The sequence below is a fragment of the Lissotriton helveticus genome, chromosome 9 (assembly GCF_964261635.1).
Source record: "Lissotriton helveticus chromosome 9, aLisHel1.1, whole genome shotgun sequence".
NCBI classification, from domain to species: Eukaryota; Metazoa; Chordata; class Amphibia; order Caudata; family Salamandridae; genus Lissotriton; species Lissotriton helveticus.
Window position 1 is genome coordinate 644,038,166 of NC_136070.1, and position 19,411 is coordinate 644,057,576.

At 41.0% G+C, this 19,411-nt stretch overlaps 1 protein-coding gene across 7 annotated transcripts in view; it reads left to right on the top strand.

The window, feature by feature from the left end:
* The window catches only part of EHBP1L1 (EH domain binding protein 1 like 1), a 260,212-nt gene that overhangs the window by 78,039 nt on the left and 162,762 nt on the right, over window positions 1-19,411 (top strand). For all 7 annotated transcript variants that reach the window (XM_078660724.1, XM_078660729.1, XM_078660730.1 and 4 more), the window contains one exon: window positions 16,841-16,898. In XM_078660724.1, coding sequence (XP_078516850.1) covers window positions 16,841-16,898 — 58 coding nt within the window. The remainder of the gene's footprint in view (window positions 1-16,840; window positions 16,899-19,411) is intronic.

Sequence of the window (19,411 nt, forward strand, 5' to 3'; positions counted from 1 at the left end):
CCTCAGGCCAGGATTCGAATTGTTTCCGAGTTTGGGCTTCTATATGAGCAGTGATCTGCTCCCATGATTTTGCTTCCTGAAGAGTTGGTGGCTCAAATGAGCGGTGGCTGACTTTAGGTACTTGGCTGGCATGCAGTGGGGTGGAGAGGTAGGTAGTGGTGTGTTTTTTTGCAAACACCAAAAGCCTTTGACCGGTAGGCCTTCTGCATGCTGCTTCGGGTGCTTTACACCACAGAGAACTGATAGGGCATTTTTGGGACTGGATTCACATGGTCCTATTTCCCATGGTTTATGCCACGCCTGGTGGTTCTGTACTCGTTGCCCCCTGTTGATGGTCGTTTTGGCAGTAATAAGGAGATTCCATTACTGTAGTACAAGAGTGCCCTCACCCAGGCTCTCCTTAGATACACTTCATGATCAGATTAAAGAAGCAGGGTGAATTCCTTGGGAAGCTATAGTTTCTCTTCCTTGATCACTTTGTTTGTGGTGTGAGCAGCAGGCCAGTGTTGATTGTATTCCTTAGGTGTTGCTGGCTGTTTAAGTCCAAAGTGAGAACATCAGAGCCTTTTCCTCCTGCATTTGGCAGTACCAGCTCTTTTTCTTCCATTGTAATATGTGCTCTATGCATTTGCTATATATGTCAAACTTTCTGGTATATTTTGCAATCACGTATGATTTGGCTGTACTTTAGGGGTGCTGACACAGTTGCTGGCTAACATCTGTGCCAGCAGTCCACATAGATGGTAAGCAGAGGCGGATTAAGGGGCGAATCCTATAATTCTTTGATTGATACACTTCCTATCAACAATTCATGCCCACTCCAGGCAGACATTCTATTGTTGATTAAGGAGGAAAGACCAGATTTAGATAAAGTCATTTCAGACATTCTAGGGCATTCCATAACTCTCCCGGGTAAGGTGTGTTAATTAGGGATCCGAATTTTATGGTTATTTTTTGGCATTTTTGTCTGGACGTATCCAAATTTATTTTTGTGCGCATTTTATAATTGTTTATTAATATTTTTTTCTGCCATAATCTAGATCCAGGTGTAACTGGTATAGCTGCACATTTATTTAAACAATACAAGCACACATACATTAGTGTTACCTCTGTAGGTAGCCATACATAATATTTCAATACACGGATGTAAGCTAAGACTGGGGGCACATCTGTAGGTACATAAATGTCTTACGATACCTCCTCGGTTTTTTGACTCCTCTGCATGTCAGTCTGCAAAGCTATGTGCCTGTCAGACATGACTGACAGAATAAAGAATCGTTCGAAAAATACAGATTTTCCATTTTTATCCATATTTTAAAATAATTAAAGTCAGGGACATGGGTGTTTTTCTGTCTGTATTTAGCTATCAAAATGAATACAACTGAAAAGCTGGACGCACGAGAGAAATTTATGGGCCATATGTATCATCATCACCATTTGCGATTTCTAAATAGCGATTTTTAAGGAATCGCTATTTAGAAATCGCAAAATGGTATGTATGTAGAAAATCGCTATTTTTTTTGCGATTTCCAATTATTCCTTATTTGCGAATTTGCAATTTGCGTATTCGCAAACAAGGAATAATTACCCATTCATTCCTATGGGCCAGGAGGCCGATAGGAATGAATGTGAAATGCATTTCATTTTGAGAATCGCAATTTGTGAATTCGCAGAATGAGATTGATTTCAAGGGTGCAGGGGTGTCTCAAGGACACCCTGCTGCACCCCTGAAATCAGCATGTGTGTGCATATGGCGCACATACATGCCCTATGGGCATGTATGTGCGTCACATGCCACATTTAAAAATGCCAATTTGTGCATTTTTATGAGAAATCGCAATTTACCACCAATTGAAAGTTGGTGGTAAATTGCTATTTCTTAAGCTAAAATCGCTATTGAAAATTGCATCATACATAGCATTTAAGGAATCGCAAAATTGCGATTCCTTAAATGCTATAGCAAAATAAGGAATCGCACATTTTTGCGATTCCTTATGATGCGATTTTTACATACATAGCATAAAATGCTAAACAGCCTTTTGCGATTCGCAATGGCCGGAATTTGCCGAATTCCGGCCTTTGCGAATCCAAAAAGGATTAATACATATGGCCCTTGGTGTCTCTGAGCGCAAAGTGCATGGAAGGTTGTTGACCTTCGTCAATGGGGACTAAACGCAGTGTGTTTATACCTGTAGGGCACATATATTTAGCTAATCTGGCTGGTGAGCAACAGAGTATTGGAAGGTTCTTTCTTATGTCTGTTAAAATTCACGCTGTAACAATTCATACCTTCAGTGTGGTTTACACGCCAATCATGGACAATATGTAGGATAGTCGATCACTAATTATGTAGAGTTTGTGCCACATGAAGCTATTGCATCCCTCTTGTCACCTCTCTTTATGGTATTTAGAAAGAGAGAAGGGGATCAGAAAGAAATGACAGATACCTTATGCCTACCATAGGAGTTTTCAGAAGTGTTGTGATTATTGGGTGGTTGAAGAAGTCTCAACATTGACCTTTGAACAGGACACGTTAATAATGCCGGTGATTTCAGATGGAAGTGTAGGGAGCTGGATCAGCCTCCCCTAATAAATCTGTTTCTTTATTTTAAAAAATTGTGCTTGCGTCTTCAGTCCCTCAATTCTCAGAGGGTTAAAAGAAGAAACTGAAGCATCTTGCAATTGCAAAGTCTGGGCAAGAGTTGAGGGGAACAGAGGTAATGTCAGATTATTTGAAATGTACATGCTATTTTTTTCTATTTGCTGCTTGGCAAACAACATGGATTTTCCTTTGTGTTACATGGGCTGAACACGAGGCCTTTTTGATGTTTGTAATTGAATCTGTTTAATTTATTGTAACCCTTTTATCCAAAGCGTTTCTGTATGTGAAAGAAATATAGTACAATAGATTAAGATAACAATTAGAAACAACTTTCAGTCACATGATTAAGGTTTATTGGAGAATTGAATGAGATGGCCTTTCAACAAAGTCTGAATGTAGATAGGTTGGATGCATACTTCATGGGAACCGGGGGTTTATTCCACAGTGTCGGCACTACATCTTATCTGCCTCAGCCTGCAAGCTTTACCAGCAGCGTTTCAGTTTACATTATGTTCTCTTCAACTCGAGCAGCTGCCTTTTGTACCGTGTGTTAGTCACTTTTATCCCCTTCTTGAAGGAATATTATCTGGTAGCCTCTTCAGCTTTTAAGTTGCCCTGGGTTAAACTTGGCAGTTTTATATATTTAGTCAAACTAACTCCCTTATGTTCTTGAAGCACCATACTGGGATGGAATCTACTTACACCCTCTTGTAAAGTAGTAAGTGAAATAGGAGGTTAGTTAGGCTGTATGAGATGAACAAGAAAAGTCAAACAAGTCTGTGGTTGAACCATCAGGATGTTCATTGTAATGTTGCAAGAACACTAGGTTTATTGTGTGATTGACTGTATGTGTGGTGTGTGCCACTCACTAATTGGCTGAAGATTAGCATTACTATTTTTGAGTGGTTCTACAGGCAGCTTTATTATGTGCCTGTCCACCAGTATCTGCAAACTCCCTCCCACCTGCTGTCGATAACTTCTGAGCTACAGTCTGCATGCGTGTGGATAGTTGCAGCAAGGAACACAAGGTTGTGGCCTTGTAGAAAGTTGACCACTGTAATGAAACAGTTATGGAGCTTAGCGTTCATTGTACATTCGCTCATCTGAAGAATGGCAGCTGTGCTTTTGGATAGTCAGTGCAAGTGATCTCTTTAATGAGACCTAACCTGTCTCCTCTTAGCTTCCCTATTTTGTTGATAGTTGTGTATTGTGGAAGGAGCTGTTCACTGCAAATGGTAATCAAACAATGCTGGATTCATTTCAGCTCCCATATCACATGGACCAAGACGATGTTTGTGGGCCAAGTGACTGTTGACTCGACTCACTGTTAAAGAGAGAAAGAAAAGTAGTGAGGGGGATACACCCAGTTTGACTCTTTGGTTGGTTACGGGAGAGCTCTAACGCTTGTGGGGTGACACCCTGCTCAACAAGTTTGATAATGGTTTTGAGAACTCATGAGTAGGATCCGTTGAGGCAAAATGCCTCCCTGTATGGTGGCTTTGCAGACAGAAATGTCTAGGTGGTTGCTGGGGTGGCCTTGTCATTGATCGATTAAGTTGTGAGATCTGGCCTATCCACACACTTTAGGTTCAATTTTGTCTGGTTAAGAGAGGGATTTATTGCCATGTAATGGGATTATATGTGAAGAAAAAAATTGTTTTTGGCCGTTGTACAATGCTACTATTGAAACCATTGGGAGACTCCGTGGTCGCCACCTTAGTTTTGTCTCTTGGTGAGAGGTAATGGTGGGGTTCTCATATCATTCCATGGATAAGCACAAATCCGACAGTCATCTTCCTACAAGCCGAGACAGAAATACTTGTGTCTAAAAATTAACAGTCAAGGGCTAATGTGGATGGCTTCATGACAAAGCCATTTGCACCTGTCTGGGCTGTTCCACAGGGACATAGGCAGCAGCCCTATTTGTATTTTCCACCACATCTTTCCTACAACCATCTTAACCACCTCTTTTGTGTAAACCCTGAAAAAGAAGGGAGCTCTCTACTGCCCAGGGTTAGGATTTGAATTATTACTCTCAGAGCCCTCTGGCAGATATGATGGAGGTGCACTCTAGTTCCCTTTGTGGATAATGCCCGTGCCTTCTTACCTAGATTAATACATCGGATTTCCTCCCCACAAAAAAACAAAGTTATCCACTTTTCAGTTCGCTCAAGTTGGGACTTTTTTCATGAACTTTTGAATCTTTCACACATATTTTTATTGAATTCAGCTGACTTCCTGCATTTGCTTCCCAGTAAACAGGAACAACGCCTACACTCCTGGCAACGCTTTCTATTTTGTATGACAAGGCTAAGGACTCCATATTTCTTTGCTCAGAATTCGCTCACAGCGGTCTGAACAAAATCACAATTTACGCAGATTTTGCTGAAGGTTTGTTTTTTGTTCAGGTGGTAGGCCCCCTGTACACTTTTGTAAATGTGCAGTCTTGAAAAGTGAGGAAAGGAAAACCATGTTATATATTTTAACTGAACTAAATATTAAATCATTATTACGAGTTTTTTATTATCTTTTCTTTTATTCCAGAATCTGGCTAGCTTGAGCTCCTTGTCTCTTAGCATTGGCTCTGGGTGTCATGCCTCCATCGTGAGGAGAGAAGGTGTTCGAAAGGGTCACAAGGCCACCAGTGTCTGATGACCACTTTCTGCTCAAGGATTTTGGCTTCCTAGGCAAAATTATTTTTTGTAGTTTGGATGTGCATAAGTCTCGGGCACTAGGAATTCCTTGCTATGTTATTTTATGATTATTTGGGTAGTCACTTTAGTGAGTGGCTAGCAATATTAGAATATGTAAATGCATTGTTTACTAGTACGTTAACGACTGCTAGATCCAGTTATGAATCGGAGTAGAGCATTACACGATTGGACATTAGTGTTAAATGACATATCTGTTCTTTTTTGTTCTGCTGGGGTGTACAGTTTTCCATTGTTAGGCCTCAGGTTGTTATCATGTTATGGGGCATCTCTGCCCAGTATCCAGCTTTGAAGCACAGCTATGTTGACGTGGTTGGTGTAAGTTAATTTCGAATTGATACATATAGGTGGATGTGTTGTTGAGGTTTCTAATGCCTATATAACTCGAATCCATGTTGTGTGCATGAAGGTGTCATGAGCAGAATCTAATGTGTAATGTTTGTGCAGTGCATGGTAAGACTATCACCTAATATGGCTGTGCTCTTGGTGTGGTAAAAGTGTAGCCACTATATAGCTTGGTCCAAGTTGTGCATATGGTGTTACTAGGAGTTGTGCCTCATCTGTACTTTTGACTTAAATCAAGGTATGAAAATAATTTGATCTAGATGTGCATTTGTTGTGTAAAACACATAGCTAACTGAATGCCATGTTGTGCATGTGACAGTGGCAGGGGTTGTGTCTAATGTGTATTATTATATTGAGAAGTATAAATATAATTTGGTTTGGATGCGCTGTTGTGATGATGGAGCCATGTTTTGTGTATGATGGTGCCGGGGGGTAGGTTTAGGAAAGTTTAATTCACACAGTTTTAGTGGTTCATTGTGGTATACTCACATTATATTGATTGCACGCATTAAATTGTATGACAATCATATAGCAGTATTTTGAACCCAACCACTACTTCTCAAGGTAAATAAAGACAATTATGATAAGTGAATATACTATCTAAAATGGTTAGGTAGCTGATATAACAACAGTTATAATGCACTTACCATGATGACGTAGTGGCAGGCAATGCATTGAATACAGTATTAATGTATTGACTCTGATACCGTGTCGTGCAGCTCTTATTGTCATTGCAAAAATCAGTTGTGTATCTGTTGACTGTTGCGTTGTCCTATTGGAGAGGAGCATACAAAAGAGCCATAGGAAGCAGTCCAGTCACAGTTTCCGGCTAGTGCTACATCAGACCCCCACAGCACCTACTTAATATCAGGACATTAACAAAATATTGAAATAATTAGACAGTACATTAGTTGCCATTTCACTGAGAATTAACATCATGAAGATTGATGAAAGTTCTGTAGCTCTGCAGTGGCTTGTTAAGTTCTCCTATAGACGCTGAGGCCAGGAGATGTTGTTATGAGATGCACCGGAGTGGGTAATGGGCCCTGGTGTCATTCCATCCATTTTGACCAGGGCCTGTACAAAGTGCCATCGCTCTTGGTGACCCTCTTCCTCCCCCGCTGCGTTAGCGCCAGAGGCGGTGCCTCCGTAAGAGCGGAGAAGCATTGCCCCTCCGCTGGAGAGCAGGAAACATGAATAACAAAATGGTAATAAATCTGTTTTATTTCATGCTGATACAGCCAATTCTGAGGGCGGGCAAAATCAGGGAAGAATAGTGTGCATTTCAAGTCAAAGTGCGCATGTCGCTTTGCCGGCTATCTTGCGATGACCAGCCTGCCAATCACACATTAAATATGCCAACCCGTTCTGTTTTAGACAGCTGGGTGGAGAGAATGCGCAGGCCCCTAGTGTTTCAGGGAGCGTTGAACCAGCGAGCTCCAGCCAATCCTGGTGCTTCTTTCATGCTGCCTGAGCAGAATGATAGCAACGCCGGATTGTTAGAGAGGTGGTTGCTGGCTGGAGCTCTGGAAACCTGTGCTGCTGAGATGAAGAACCGAAAACAAGGCACTAGGTAAGTTAATCATTTTTTTTTTTTTAACTCACGTTTAACTCACTGACGGGCACTGTGAGAAACTCTCAGTGCCTTCAGTCTCAACTCCAGAGCTCTCAACGGTGGCCCGGTATAAACATTATTTAAAATGGACCACCATTGAGAGCTTTTGCTTTGAGTTTAAGGGCACTAGTGGTTTTTATTAGTGCCCCTCAGTGGGTTAATATTAAGCATGGGCGTAAAATCCGTTCCGCTCGCGGATTTTGCGGATTTTCGGTAAATTCGCAATCCGCGAACTCTCGCGAACTTACCGAAAATTCGTAAATCCGTGCGAAGCGGATTTTTTTGCTTGGTCGCACTTGCCAACTAGAATACTATACAATTTCGCGGGAGTAAACACTTGCGAAAACGTAGATGCGGCGGGCAGCGACAATCTCGCAATTGCGAGATTGCAAAATTTGCAATTTCGCACAAGAAATCCACCAGCAGGCAGCATAAACCTTGAAAATTATGATTTTTATCAGAATAACTCCTCAGGTTGACATTTGCCTGCACTTTTTTTTTGCAAGGAGTCCATTTTGGGGGGGGGGGGGGTGGGAGGAAGGAAGTGCCCCACAGTCTCCAACCTCCTGTTCCTGTCCAGCAGGCTCCTCTCAGTGCTTTCTTCATGTGCTGGTCACTTTGATTTGGATCTTGACCTGGAAGGATTACTTTTTGTGGATGCTGCTGGATATTTGGATTTTTCCAAAACTGAAAGCACTCAGCAGGTGCAAAAGTTCAATCTTATCATTAGTAACCATTCCCTGTAGTGCTTCCTGAGGGGCCCCTTCAGAGTTCATTTGCCTACTTGCAACTATTCTATGACCCTGCTCTGACCCTCACAGCAGGCTCAGAGAATAGCTACAAGTATACAACAAAGGTCCTGTTAAAAAAATTACACTGCAACAGAAAGCAATTACAGACATAACTGAAAGCACTCAGCAGGTGCAAAAGTTCAATCTTATCATTAGTAACCATTCCCTGTAGTGCTTCCTGAGGGGCCCCTTCAGAGTTCAGTTGCCTACTTGCAACTATTCTATGACCCTGCTCTGACCCTCACAGCAGGCTCAGAGAAAGCAATTACAGATAAGGAAGCAGGTTCCAGCCAGGAAGTTCAAATTCAGTAACACATTAATCAGCCCCTAATTCATTTATGTCAGTTGAGGCAGGGTAGGTGTGCTTTTCCACCCATAATCTACAGTGATGAACTAGAGGGTGGCATGGGTGAGCCAGAGGGTGGCATGGGTGAGCCAGAGGGTGGCAGTGGTGAAACAGAGGGTGGCAGTGGTGAAACAAAGGGTGCTGTGATGAACCAGATGTAGAAACAACATGTTCGCGACCGTTGCTACCCGAAAAGTAAGTTCGCGTTTGCGAACTGGTACAAAATCCTCGCGAACTGGCAGAAATCCTTGCGAACACAAAAAAAAAATTCGCGAGAGTTCGCGGATTTTGCGGATTGCGAATCCGTAAATACGCAATTTCGCGGATTGCCAATAAGCAAAATCCGCCCATGCTTAGTTAATATTCGTCCGCCACCCCACCTGTTCTAATTGCTGAGAACCCTGTTGTAGGCGGGGGAAACCCATCCCACCTCAAGGGCTTTTTCCCACTAATTTGCATCTCTCTCTCTCAGATTTGTAACTATAAACATGGTTGCATTCTTTTTAAAACAAACCAAAGTTAAAGTATTTCACAAATTTTGTGTCTGTGTCTGGGTTATTTTGTGTCTTCAAGTTTTTCTGCGCAAGTTAAAGTGATGGTATGAAAAATATGTCTGTTAAGGAGACTTTGTCTTGCATTCAAAGACAGAGGTCAAATGTCAGGCTATGCCTTCCAACAAATTGTTCCTTTTCCCTTTAACATGTGAGATTGGTGTTTAATTTTCATGCGATGACTACAAAGTGAGAGGGGTTTTTAAAGTGAACTATGTGACAATCTTGCTGCAGTACAGGAAGTGTGAAAGGAAAGGGTGCAGGGTGTTATGTTTTTTTCTAACACACAACATTTAAATACCTAGTAAATGAACTGTACAAATATTTCAAAATAGATCTGTAGTTAAGAAAGCACTTTTTGTAATTCTGAAGTGAGTTGAAACAAACATTTTAATAGGAACAAAACAAGACACTTTATTAGTGATGTACAAATGATAATTTATTCACTGAAACTCGATTTCATTACATTGTAATTTGTGAACTTAATAATCTTTTCAGTAAAACTGCTTGTCTGTTCAAATTTAGCAGCCATTTCAGTGAAAAGTGTGCTGTATGTAAATGACAGTGTGTTACCACACCATGGTTTAGTAATATATTTGTGACGGTGTGCTCTAAAATGCACCACAAGCTACATACCACTCCCATACCACTGTGCTGCTGAATGGGCGTGGCTCATTTGCTACACTTGTTCTCTGTGTGAGACTTGGGTTTTTCCCGATTTCTATGGCGTAGGTTATGTAACATTGATGGCAGGACCCATGCTCTGAAAATTGTTCCAGCACCACTGACCAGAAAGAGGGTACAACGGATGGGTTATGGCTCTTTCACATTTCGCATTGGATACCAAGAAGAACAAGCATTTGCAATGCAATAGGTCTCTCATTTACGAGACTTTGTGCTATTGGCACTGTAAATGTCAAAAGCTTAAATGCTCACAAATGCGAGACAGCGAGACCGATTGAATTGTAAATATTGTTTGTTTCCAAGCGCCCCATGCAGCGCTTGCACTTAATAGAGGCCAAGCCCCTTTCTTGCATTTGCGAGAGTTCAAGCTGTTGTCATTTACAATGCTAATAGCTCAAACTCTCCTAAATGCTAGACCTATGGCATTCCAAATATGCGCCTGCCATTGCCCCAGCTGTTTAAAAAGTGAAAGCGCATATGGCGCGCTGAATGTTGTTGCAAAGCGCATTGTGCCTGCAGTAAGACAAAACTCACTAAAGAAATAGTGCTTACAGACTAAATAACACGGAGGGTGTAACAACAGATGTAAAGGGCCAGTCCTCATGGAAGGTTACAAATGAAGACAAGGCGGTATTAAGGAGGGACTAACAAGACGATTACTGAATCAGAAGCCAACATTTACAAAGGACAAAGACCCAAGCCAATAAAAAATATGGGTGGAGAGTGGACGGAGCTTTAAGTGCATACTCTAATACAGCATGCCTCACAGGGCACCGCATGCACTGCCCAGGCTCGACCTAAAAATGGGGCCTGCTTCACAGAGTGCAGAATTGTAGAGTAATTCCAATATTCTTGTTGGCAGTAGATAAGTTACTGGGAGACATCTTTGTCTGCCCCATCATGCCCACATCCCAGGCCGTGCATCTGAACAGTAAGGGTAACGTTGGGAACAACTGGTACAAGAAAGCATTGTTGCCTCGAACTGGTATAAGCCAAAAGGGATATAGCTGAAACTGGAGAAAGGGGGATATAAGTAAACAACACAAAAAGCAACAGAAAACACAATATAGAGAGGTGAAAGGAGACAGAGATGAAAACTACAGGGTATACAACCAGGAAAGTGGATCGGAAAATCATACTGTTAAAAGAATGTAAAATGTACCAGTTGGATATTCTGTTGGGTAATCTGCAGTTCAGTGGTTCCACTCCTTATGAGATAGTACCCTGGGTTAATCTACCGACTGCGGACATCTGCGTGGCCCAGAGCACAAGTCCTAAATGAAGAAGTGGGGGGGACTAACCAGTATGGAAGTGAAATCATAACACATGCCATCACAGCGCATGATGTCATGACGCGTGACATTGCACGTCACATCCCAGGAAGAGACCTCACTGGAAGTGACTTCAGAAGAACTGAGATTAGATATTAAGACCTCACACTAATGTTTATTAAGTATATCATGAGTACATTTAAGCGAATTACGAGATTTAACAATTGAGATTTGGTGTTGTGCTAAAAAAGTGGCGCAATTTCGATGCAAAATCTGGGCATCAACTAATATATTTATATTTTTTAAACATTTCCACAAAGAAAGTGGCAACAAGGAGAATCATGGTAGTAGATCTGTTATGCTTTATTGCTTACAAAGACTACATTTTAAAATATTGGATTGGTTTAAAAATTAAGGCACCTGCTGTGAAGGTGCCCAGTAAATCTCATTGAATAGTAATAATGGTGAGATAACTCTAGTGGTTAATGAACTTGCTGGAGAGATCTGTGTTTTGTAAAGTCCCAGATTTTAATCAAAGTAGTAGAAAAGGTAAATGTATCTCCTGCAAAGCACATCATCTAACAAGCAGATGACAGATTTTTATTTTATGTAGGTAGGAAAGTGGGTTACTGCTTTTAACACAGAGATCATTTTGTTACCTGCAGTTCATAAATTGTAATCCTTCTAAAAGACCACAGTGAGGTGTGAAGGACACGTGACTCCTACACCTTGTAACCCTCACTGTCTCATGTAACTCATCTTATACATTGATTTACACATGTACATGATTTATTGTCAATGTATAATGTGTATGTTACGAAAAGAGCTCTGACACACTGCATTGGGTTGCATAGCACTATAAAAGAAATAAAATAGTGCTGGTGAAATTATTTGTGTAAATACTGGGACAGACCAACACACCTGGCATTCTTACATACAAGGACTGAACAAATGCAAAAGCATGTACTTGTGAAGAGATAACAAGCTGTGTGCCTTTGTTTCCCCTCCGTGGCATTTACATTTAAGTGTGAGGTTCCAGACCACTTCCAGTCAGGATATTCAAACAAAAGCAGGCCAGATGGCCCCTTAACTTTGGCCCAGCTGGAGGTGAAAAAAAGCCCCTACTCGCTGCCTGCACGTAGCTGCTGGGAATCAAAAGTAGACAACGTGCAGTTGCTGCTGAACGTTTCCCGGGACAAGTTGAGCATATTTCTGTGGGGCCCAACTTCTTGGCAGGGGCGGCGTGCACCCAGTGAAAAGAGTGGGTGGACAACGTGTAACTGCGTGTACCCTAAACTTGTGCCTTGGCGTGGCCTTCAGACAACATTTTTTCATCCAAGACACAAAACTGTGCGTACCTGCACCTGCTCAAGGCATCTATGTTTATGCTGTAGGTCATAAACTGTAATTCTATTAAGAAAGTTCAGTGGGTTACTGCACCTACTGCAGGTTGCAGCTAAGGTCTAATTCAAATCCATCAGTGAGTTATTGCACCTACTGCGGGCAGCTGTGTGTAATGTGTGTGTCTGATAGATCAGTGAGTCATCGCACCTACTTCAGGATCTGTGTGTAATGTGTGTGTCTGATAGATCAGTGAGTCATTGCACCTACTTCAGGATCTGTGTGTAATGTGTGTGTCTGATAGATCAGTGAGTCATTGCACCTACTTCAGGATCTGTGTGTAATGTGTCCGTCTGAGAGATCAGTAAGTCATTGCACCTACTTCAGGATCTGTGTGTGATGTGTGTGTCTGATAGATCAGTGAATCATCGCGCCTACTGTGGAATCTGTGTGTAATGTGTGTGTCTATTAGATCAGTGAGTCATCGCGCCTACTGCGGGATCTGTGTGTAATGTGTGTGTCTGATAGATCAGTGAGTCATTGCACCTACTGTGGGATCTGTGTGTAATGTGTGTGTCTGATAGATCAGTGAGTCATTGCACCTACTTCAGGATCTGTGTGTAATGTGTGTGTCTGATAGATCAGTGAGTCATTGCACCTACTTCAGGATCTGTGTGTAATGTGTGTGTCTGATAGATCAGTGAGTCATTGCACCTACTGTGGGATCTGTGTGTAATGTGTGTGTCTGATAGATCAGTGAGTCATTGCACCTACTTCAGGATCTGTGTGTAATGTGTGTGTCTGATAGATCAGTGAGTCATTGCACCTACTTCAGGATCTGTGTGTAATGTGTCCGAGAGATCAGTGAGTCATTGCACCTACTGCGTTAATCTGTGTGTAATGTGTGTCTATTAGATCAGTCAATCATCGCGCCTACTGCAGGATCTGTGCGTAATGTGTGTGTCTGATAGATCAGTGAGTCATTGCACCTACTTCAGGATCTGTGTGTAATGTGTGTGTATCTGAGAGATCAGTGAGTCATTGCACCTACTTCAGGATCTGTGTGTAATGTGTGTGTCTGATAGATCAGTGAGTCATTGCACCTACTGTGGGATCTGTGTGTAATGTATGTGTCTGATAGATCAGTGAGTCATTGCACCTACTTCAGGATCTGTGTGTAATGTGTCCGAGAGATCAGTGAGTCATTGCACCTACTGCGTTAATCTGTGTGTAATGTGTGTCTATTAGATCAGTCAATCATCGCGCCTACTGCAGGATCTGTGCGTAATGTGTGTGTCTGATAGATCAGTGAGTCATTGCACCTACTTCAGGATCTGTGTGTAATGTGTGTGTATCTGAGAGATCAGTGAGTCATTGCACCTACTGTGGGATCTGTGTGTAATGTATGTGTCTGATAGATCAGTGAGTCATTGCACCTACTTCAGGATCTGTGTGTAATGTGTCCGAGAGATCAGTGAGTCATTGCACCTACTGCGTTAATCTGTGTGTAATGTGTGTCTATTAGATCAGTCAATCATCGCGCCTACTGCAGGATCTGTGCGTAATGTGTGTGTCTGATAGATCAGTGAGTCATTGCACCTACTTCAGGATCTGTGTGTAATGTGTGTGTATCTGAGAGATCAGTGAGTCATCCCGCCTACTGCGGGATCTGTGTGTAATGTGTGTGTCTATTAGATCAGTGAGTCATCGCGCCTACTGCGGGATCTGTGTGTAATGTGTGTCTCTGATAGATCAGTGAGTCATTGCACCTACTGCGGGATCTGTGTGTAATGTGTGTGTCTGATAGATCAGTGAGTCATTGCACCTACTTCAGGATCTGTGTGTAATGTGTGTGTCTGATAGATCAGTGAGTCATTGCACCTACTGTGGGATCTGTGTGTAATGTGTGTGTCTGATAGATCAGTGAGTCATTGCACCTACTTCAGGATCTGTGTGTAATGTGTCAGAGATCAGTGAGTCATTGCACCTACTGCGTTAATCTGTGTGTAATGTGTGTCTATTAGATCAGTGAATCATCGCGCCTACTGCAGGATCTGTGCGTAATGTGTGTGTCTGATAGATCAGTGAGTCATAGCGCCTACTGCGGAATCTGTGTGTAATGTATGTGTGTCTGAGAGATCAGTGAGCCATCGCACCTACTGCAGGATCTGTGTGTAATGTGTGTGTCTGATAGATCAGTGAGTCATTGCACCTACTTCAGGATCTGTGTGTAATGTGTGTGTGTCTGAGAGATCAGTGAGTCATAGCGCCTACTGCAGGATCTGTGTGTAATGTGTGTCACTGATAGATCAGTGAGTCATCCCGCCTACTGCGGGATCTGTGTGTAATGTGTGTGTCTGATAGATCAGTGAGTCATTGCACCTACTGTGGGATCTGTGTGTAATGTGTGTGTCTGATAGATCAGTGAGTCATTGCACCTACTTCAGGATCTGTGTGTAATGTGTGTGTCTGATAGATCAGTGAGTCATTGCACCTACTTCAGGATCTGTGTGTAATGTGTGTGTCTGATAGATCAGTAAGTCATTGCACCTACTGCGTTGATCTGTGTGTAATGTGTGTCTATTAGATCAGTGAATCATCGCGCCTACTGTGGGATCTCTGTGTAATGCATGTGTGTCTGAGAGATCAGTGAGTCATCGCACCTACTGCAGGATCTGTGTGTAATGTGTGTGTCTGATAGATCAGTGAGTCATTGCACCTACTTCAGGATCTGTGTGTAATGTGTGTGTCAGGTTCAGATATTTTTGAGACATTGAAAGTGTGAATTCTATTACAGGAAAGATCTTTGAGTAAAAGAAGGAATTAAAATGCCTCAAAAATTGAAAGAGGGTTTTCTGTGCTGACCTGATTTATACTGATTGATACTCGGGCTTTGTAGACACCGGCCAGGTATTTGGGCTTTACATTCAGTTTGGATGTGGTTACGATTTGTTGAATGTATATCATAGAAATTTAAGATACTGGGGCACAAATGATCAGTGCAGAATTGCACCCTGCGGAGGGCCCCAGGCAGTCGATATTTCGCGCGCCCCGTACCCCTCGCAAATTATCTCCTAATACCAAATGTACCGATTTTGTTTTACAAACCGACATCTGGCAGAAGATGAGTTTTTAAGAGACAAACTGTTATGTGAATTTGATGTCTCTGGTTTATGTTCTTTAAGTTGTTATTGGGTACCTTAAATGAATGCAATATATGTACTCTCTATAGATTCTTAAATGTAAAGTTTTTGTTTCTTTGTGTTGATTCTTTTTTTTCTATCTTTTGGAAACAATATTTATGACAGCTTGATGTAATTTTCTTTTAAGATCAAATCAATATTATTTTGATCAGTTGTCGTGGGTCCCCTAAAAGGAATGTGGCCCATAGGTAGCTGCCTACTTAATCTATTTGGTAATCTAGAACTGCGAATGATACTACCATGAGGGTGGTGCTTTATATACTGGGGTTTTGTGGTTAATGGCCTGTTGTTATTTACTTTGCGTGATTTTGTCTCATTGATACTTCCCTGGGGAAAGTTTATTACATACTGGTACATTACAGATACTTGTCTGAGCATGAGTATGGTGACTTACCTACTGTAACCTTTTTTTACTGGCTTAGGGGTGAGGCTTTAAGTACCGGGGTAGTGCCGCCAATGCCCTAGATAAATAGGCATTAGATATTGTGACAATTCGTTTTCTGTACTAGAGGATATTCTTTAAGAAAATAAGGTACTTATCTGAGGTTGTGCTGTATATTATAGCTCAGTGTGGAATGTGGCTTAGTTATTCAACTATTCCTGCTGAGACAACACTTACTTGGCTGTGGTGCTTCACATATTGAGATGATAGAAAAGTTCAAGTCAGTGTCCTGGAGAATAGGTATTATTGGCCCTTTATGTACTGTACCTTGTGGGCACTGTTTCCGATCTGCAATAAAAATGATGGTGATTCAGAGGCAGTAGATTTGATAAACTATTGTAAAATACATTTATTCTAAACGTTTCTATAGGGGGTAGGCGATATTGCGTCCTCTTGAAAAAAGGTTGGCTTTGCTTGCTACATTCATGTGGTGTATGCAATTTATAGGTGCTGTTAAAAATAATGTTTCCGAATCCTGGTAATGTATGGGCTGAAAAGATTGCAGCAAGACAAGTGCTATTGGGCTAAAGGTCAGGACTGTCTGAAGGTGTCACAACAGATATTGATTTACTTGGCAGGTCAGGAAAAACTGAAGACACATCTTTTCACAGAACTCTACTACTCCACCTGTTAAGTAACGACCGTCTCCCTGCCAATCTTCTGCATTTTAAATGTGTAGTAACCTCACCACAGTCCACTCATAGATACATGCATCAAACAAGCTTCCTTTGGTTTGTGATGCTGCTAAGTACATCCGAGCACACCACCACCAGCCGACTGGGTAAGGTCAAACAGAAAGTCAAAAGTCTGTAGTCAAGAAAGTAGTCGTGCAGTGTAAGTTGTCTCATTGCCCACTTTCCCGTTTCACCCTACGTGTATTAAGCAAATCATAATAAACAGTACCCTGAATTGATCCCTGTTTTCTTTCTGTTTCATAGGCAACCGGACAAGCTGATTGTAGTCTGGACCCGGCGGAACCGACGCATCTGCTCCAAGGTGGGTTATGTGCTTGAATTTCCAGAATATATGATGTTACAATGCAAAGAATTACAACGCATGCTTTTACAACGCAGTTTTTACATCACAGCTACCATTACATCACATGATTTAACAATGCATGCCATTACAACGCATTTTTAAAAACTACCATTACAACGCATTCCATTACAACGCATACCATTACAATGCATACCATTACGATGCATAATACTTTTAGGGCAACAGTAGGGTAAGTGTTGGATAGTGTAGGGGTAAAAATTACTATTCTCACTCCAGTGAGTGCAACAGTAGGGTAAGTGTTGAATAGCGTAGGGGAATAAATTACTATTCCCACTCCAATAAGTAGAAACAGTAGGGAAAGTGTTGGATAGTGTAGGGGAATAAATTACTAGTCCCACTCCAACGAGTGCAACAGTAGGGAAAGTGTTGGATAGTGTAGGGGTAAACATTACTATTTCCACTCATAGGAGTGCAACAGTATGGAAAGTGTTGGATAGCGGAGGGGAATACATTACTATTCCCACTCCAACGAGTGCAACAGTAGGGAAAGTGTTGGATAGCGTAGGGGTAAAAATGACTAATCCCTTTCCTGTGAGTGCAACAGTAGGGAAAGTATTGGATAGCGTAGGGGAATACATTACTATTCCCACTCCAATAAGTGCAACAGTAGGGAAAGTGTTGGACAACGTAGTGGTAAAAATTGCTATTCCCATCTACCCCAAAACCCATACCCACCCTAAAAATAAAAAATCTCTATTACGTACCTTATAATGCGTTGTAATGTCATGCGCTGTAGTGACATGCGTTGTAATGGCATGCGTTGTAAAGGCAGTTGTGTTGTAACAGCCGCGTTGTAAAAGCAGTGCGATGTAATGACTGCGTTGTAATGGATGTTTCCTGAATTTCCACTGCCTCCCCAAAGCTTATGCAAATGCGGCCGCTATGTAGCTAGCTAGAGCTCTTAGTAGCTGCCACCCGCTTCCACCTTTAGTGTGACTTTAAATCAGTCTTGGTTTTTTCACTTAGTCAGAGAAAAGTATGCTTGGCAGTGATGGATCACTCTTTTCATGGGGAAAATAAATAAACAAGTTCTAGCACAATGAGGGTCTAATTTTGAGTTTTTCAGGTTCGTTGTCCTATTGTTTTGACACAGGGAATATTGACAGTACATTGAGCTGTTTTCCCCTAAAGGTAAAATTACCTCCCAATTTTGAGTTTTCCTGTTCGCAATGAGGGATAACCGTCTACAGCAGCGTTTTTGAACCATACGTTAGAAAGACTTTCTCTTTTTCTGACCAGTTTTTCTTATTCATATCTCATAGATTTTTCGTGACAAATTCTGGACCCGGAAAATGTGTGGATAATTTTAGTCATCTTTTTCAGCAGATTTGGGTGCAACCCCCTTTGCATTTGTGTTGGTATTACCAGGCTACTTGGAATGAGGCAACTAGTGGTTTTGACTAATAGCGACCCTCATGACATGGGCCAAAGCACAGCTATGGCAATGGGTGCTACAGGTCAGGACAGAGCTGCAGTGGTGGAGCTGTGTGTAATATGAGTACTGGAATAACAGGAAGTGATGCTGCAGAGGGATGAGGTTTATCAGAGGATCTGTGTGTGAGCACCAGTGTGCTGAAATAGCAAGGGACGCTGCTGAGCTGTGTAGTGAGCTATCGGATGTATGAAGTTACAACGCATACTGTTACAACGCCTACCTTTACCACGCAATTTTTACAACGCAGGATCCATTACAACGAAGTACCATTACAACGCATGTATTTACAACGCAGATACCTTTACAACGCATACCATTACAACGTAAGTATTAGTAAGTATATAATATTTTTTTAAATGTAAATTAATTAAAATTAATATAATTTAATTTAATTTAAGTTAATTAATTTAATTTAATTTCATTTCATTTAATTAATTTAATTTAATTTATTGTAATTAATTTAATTTAAATAATTTAATTTAATTTAATTAATTTAATTTAATTTAATGTAATTTAATGTAATTAATTTATTTTAATTTAATTTAATGTAATTTAATTTAATTTAATTTATTTAATTAATTTATTTTAATTTAATTAATTTAATTTATTTTAATTTAATTAATTTAATTTAATTTAATTAATTTAATTTAATTAATTAATTTAATTTAATTTAATTAATTTAATTTAATTTATCCTGTACCCCTTTACCCAAAAACCCAAAACTGACTCTGAACCCTAAAAATACCCCTTTACCCAAAAACCCAAAACTGACCCTGAACCCTAAAAATACCCCTTTACACAAAAACCCAAAACTAACCCTGAACCCTAAAAATACCCCTTTACCCAAAAACCCAAAACTAACCATGAACCCTAAAAATACCCCTTTACCCCCAAACCCAAAACTAACCCTGAACCCTAAAAATACCCCTTTACCCAAAAACTGAAAACTGACCCTGAACCCTAAAAATACCCCTTTACCCAAAAAATAAAAACTGACCATGAACCCTAAAAATAC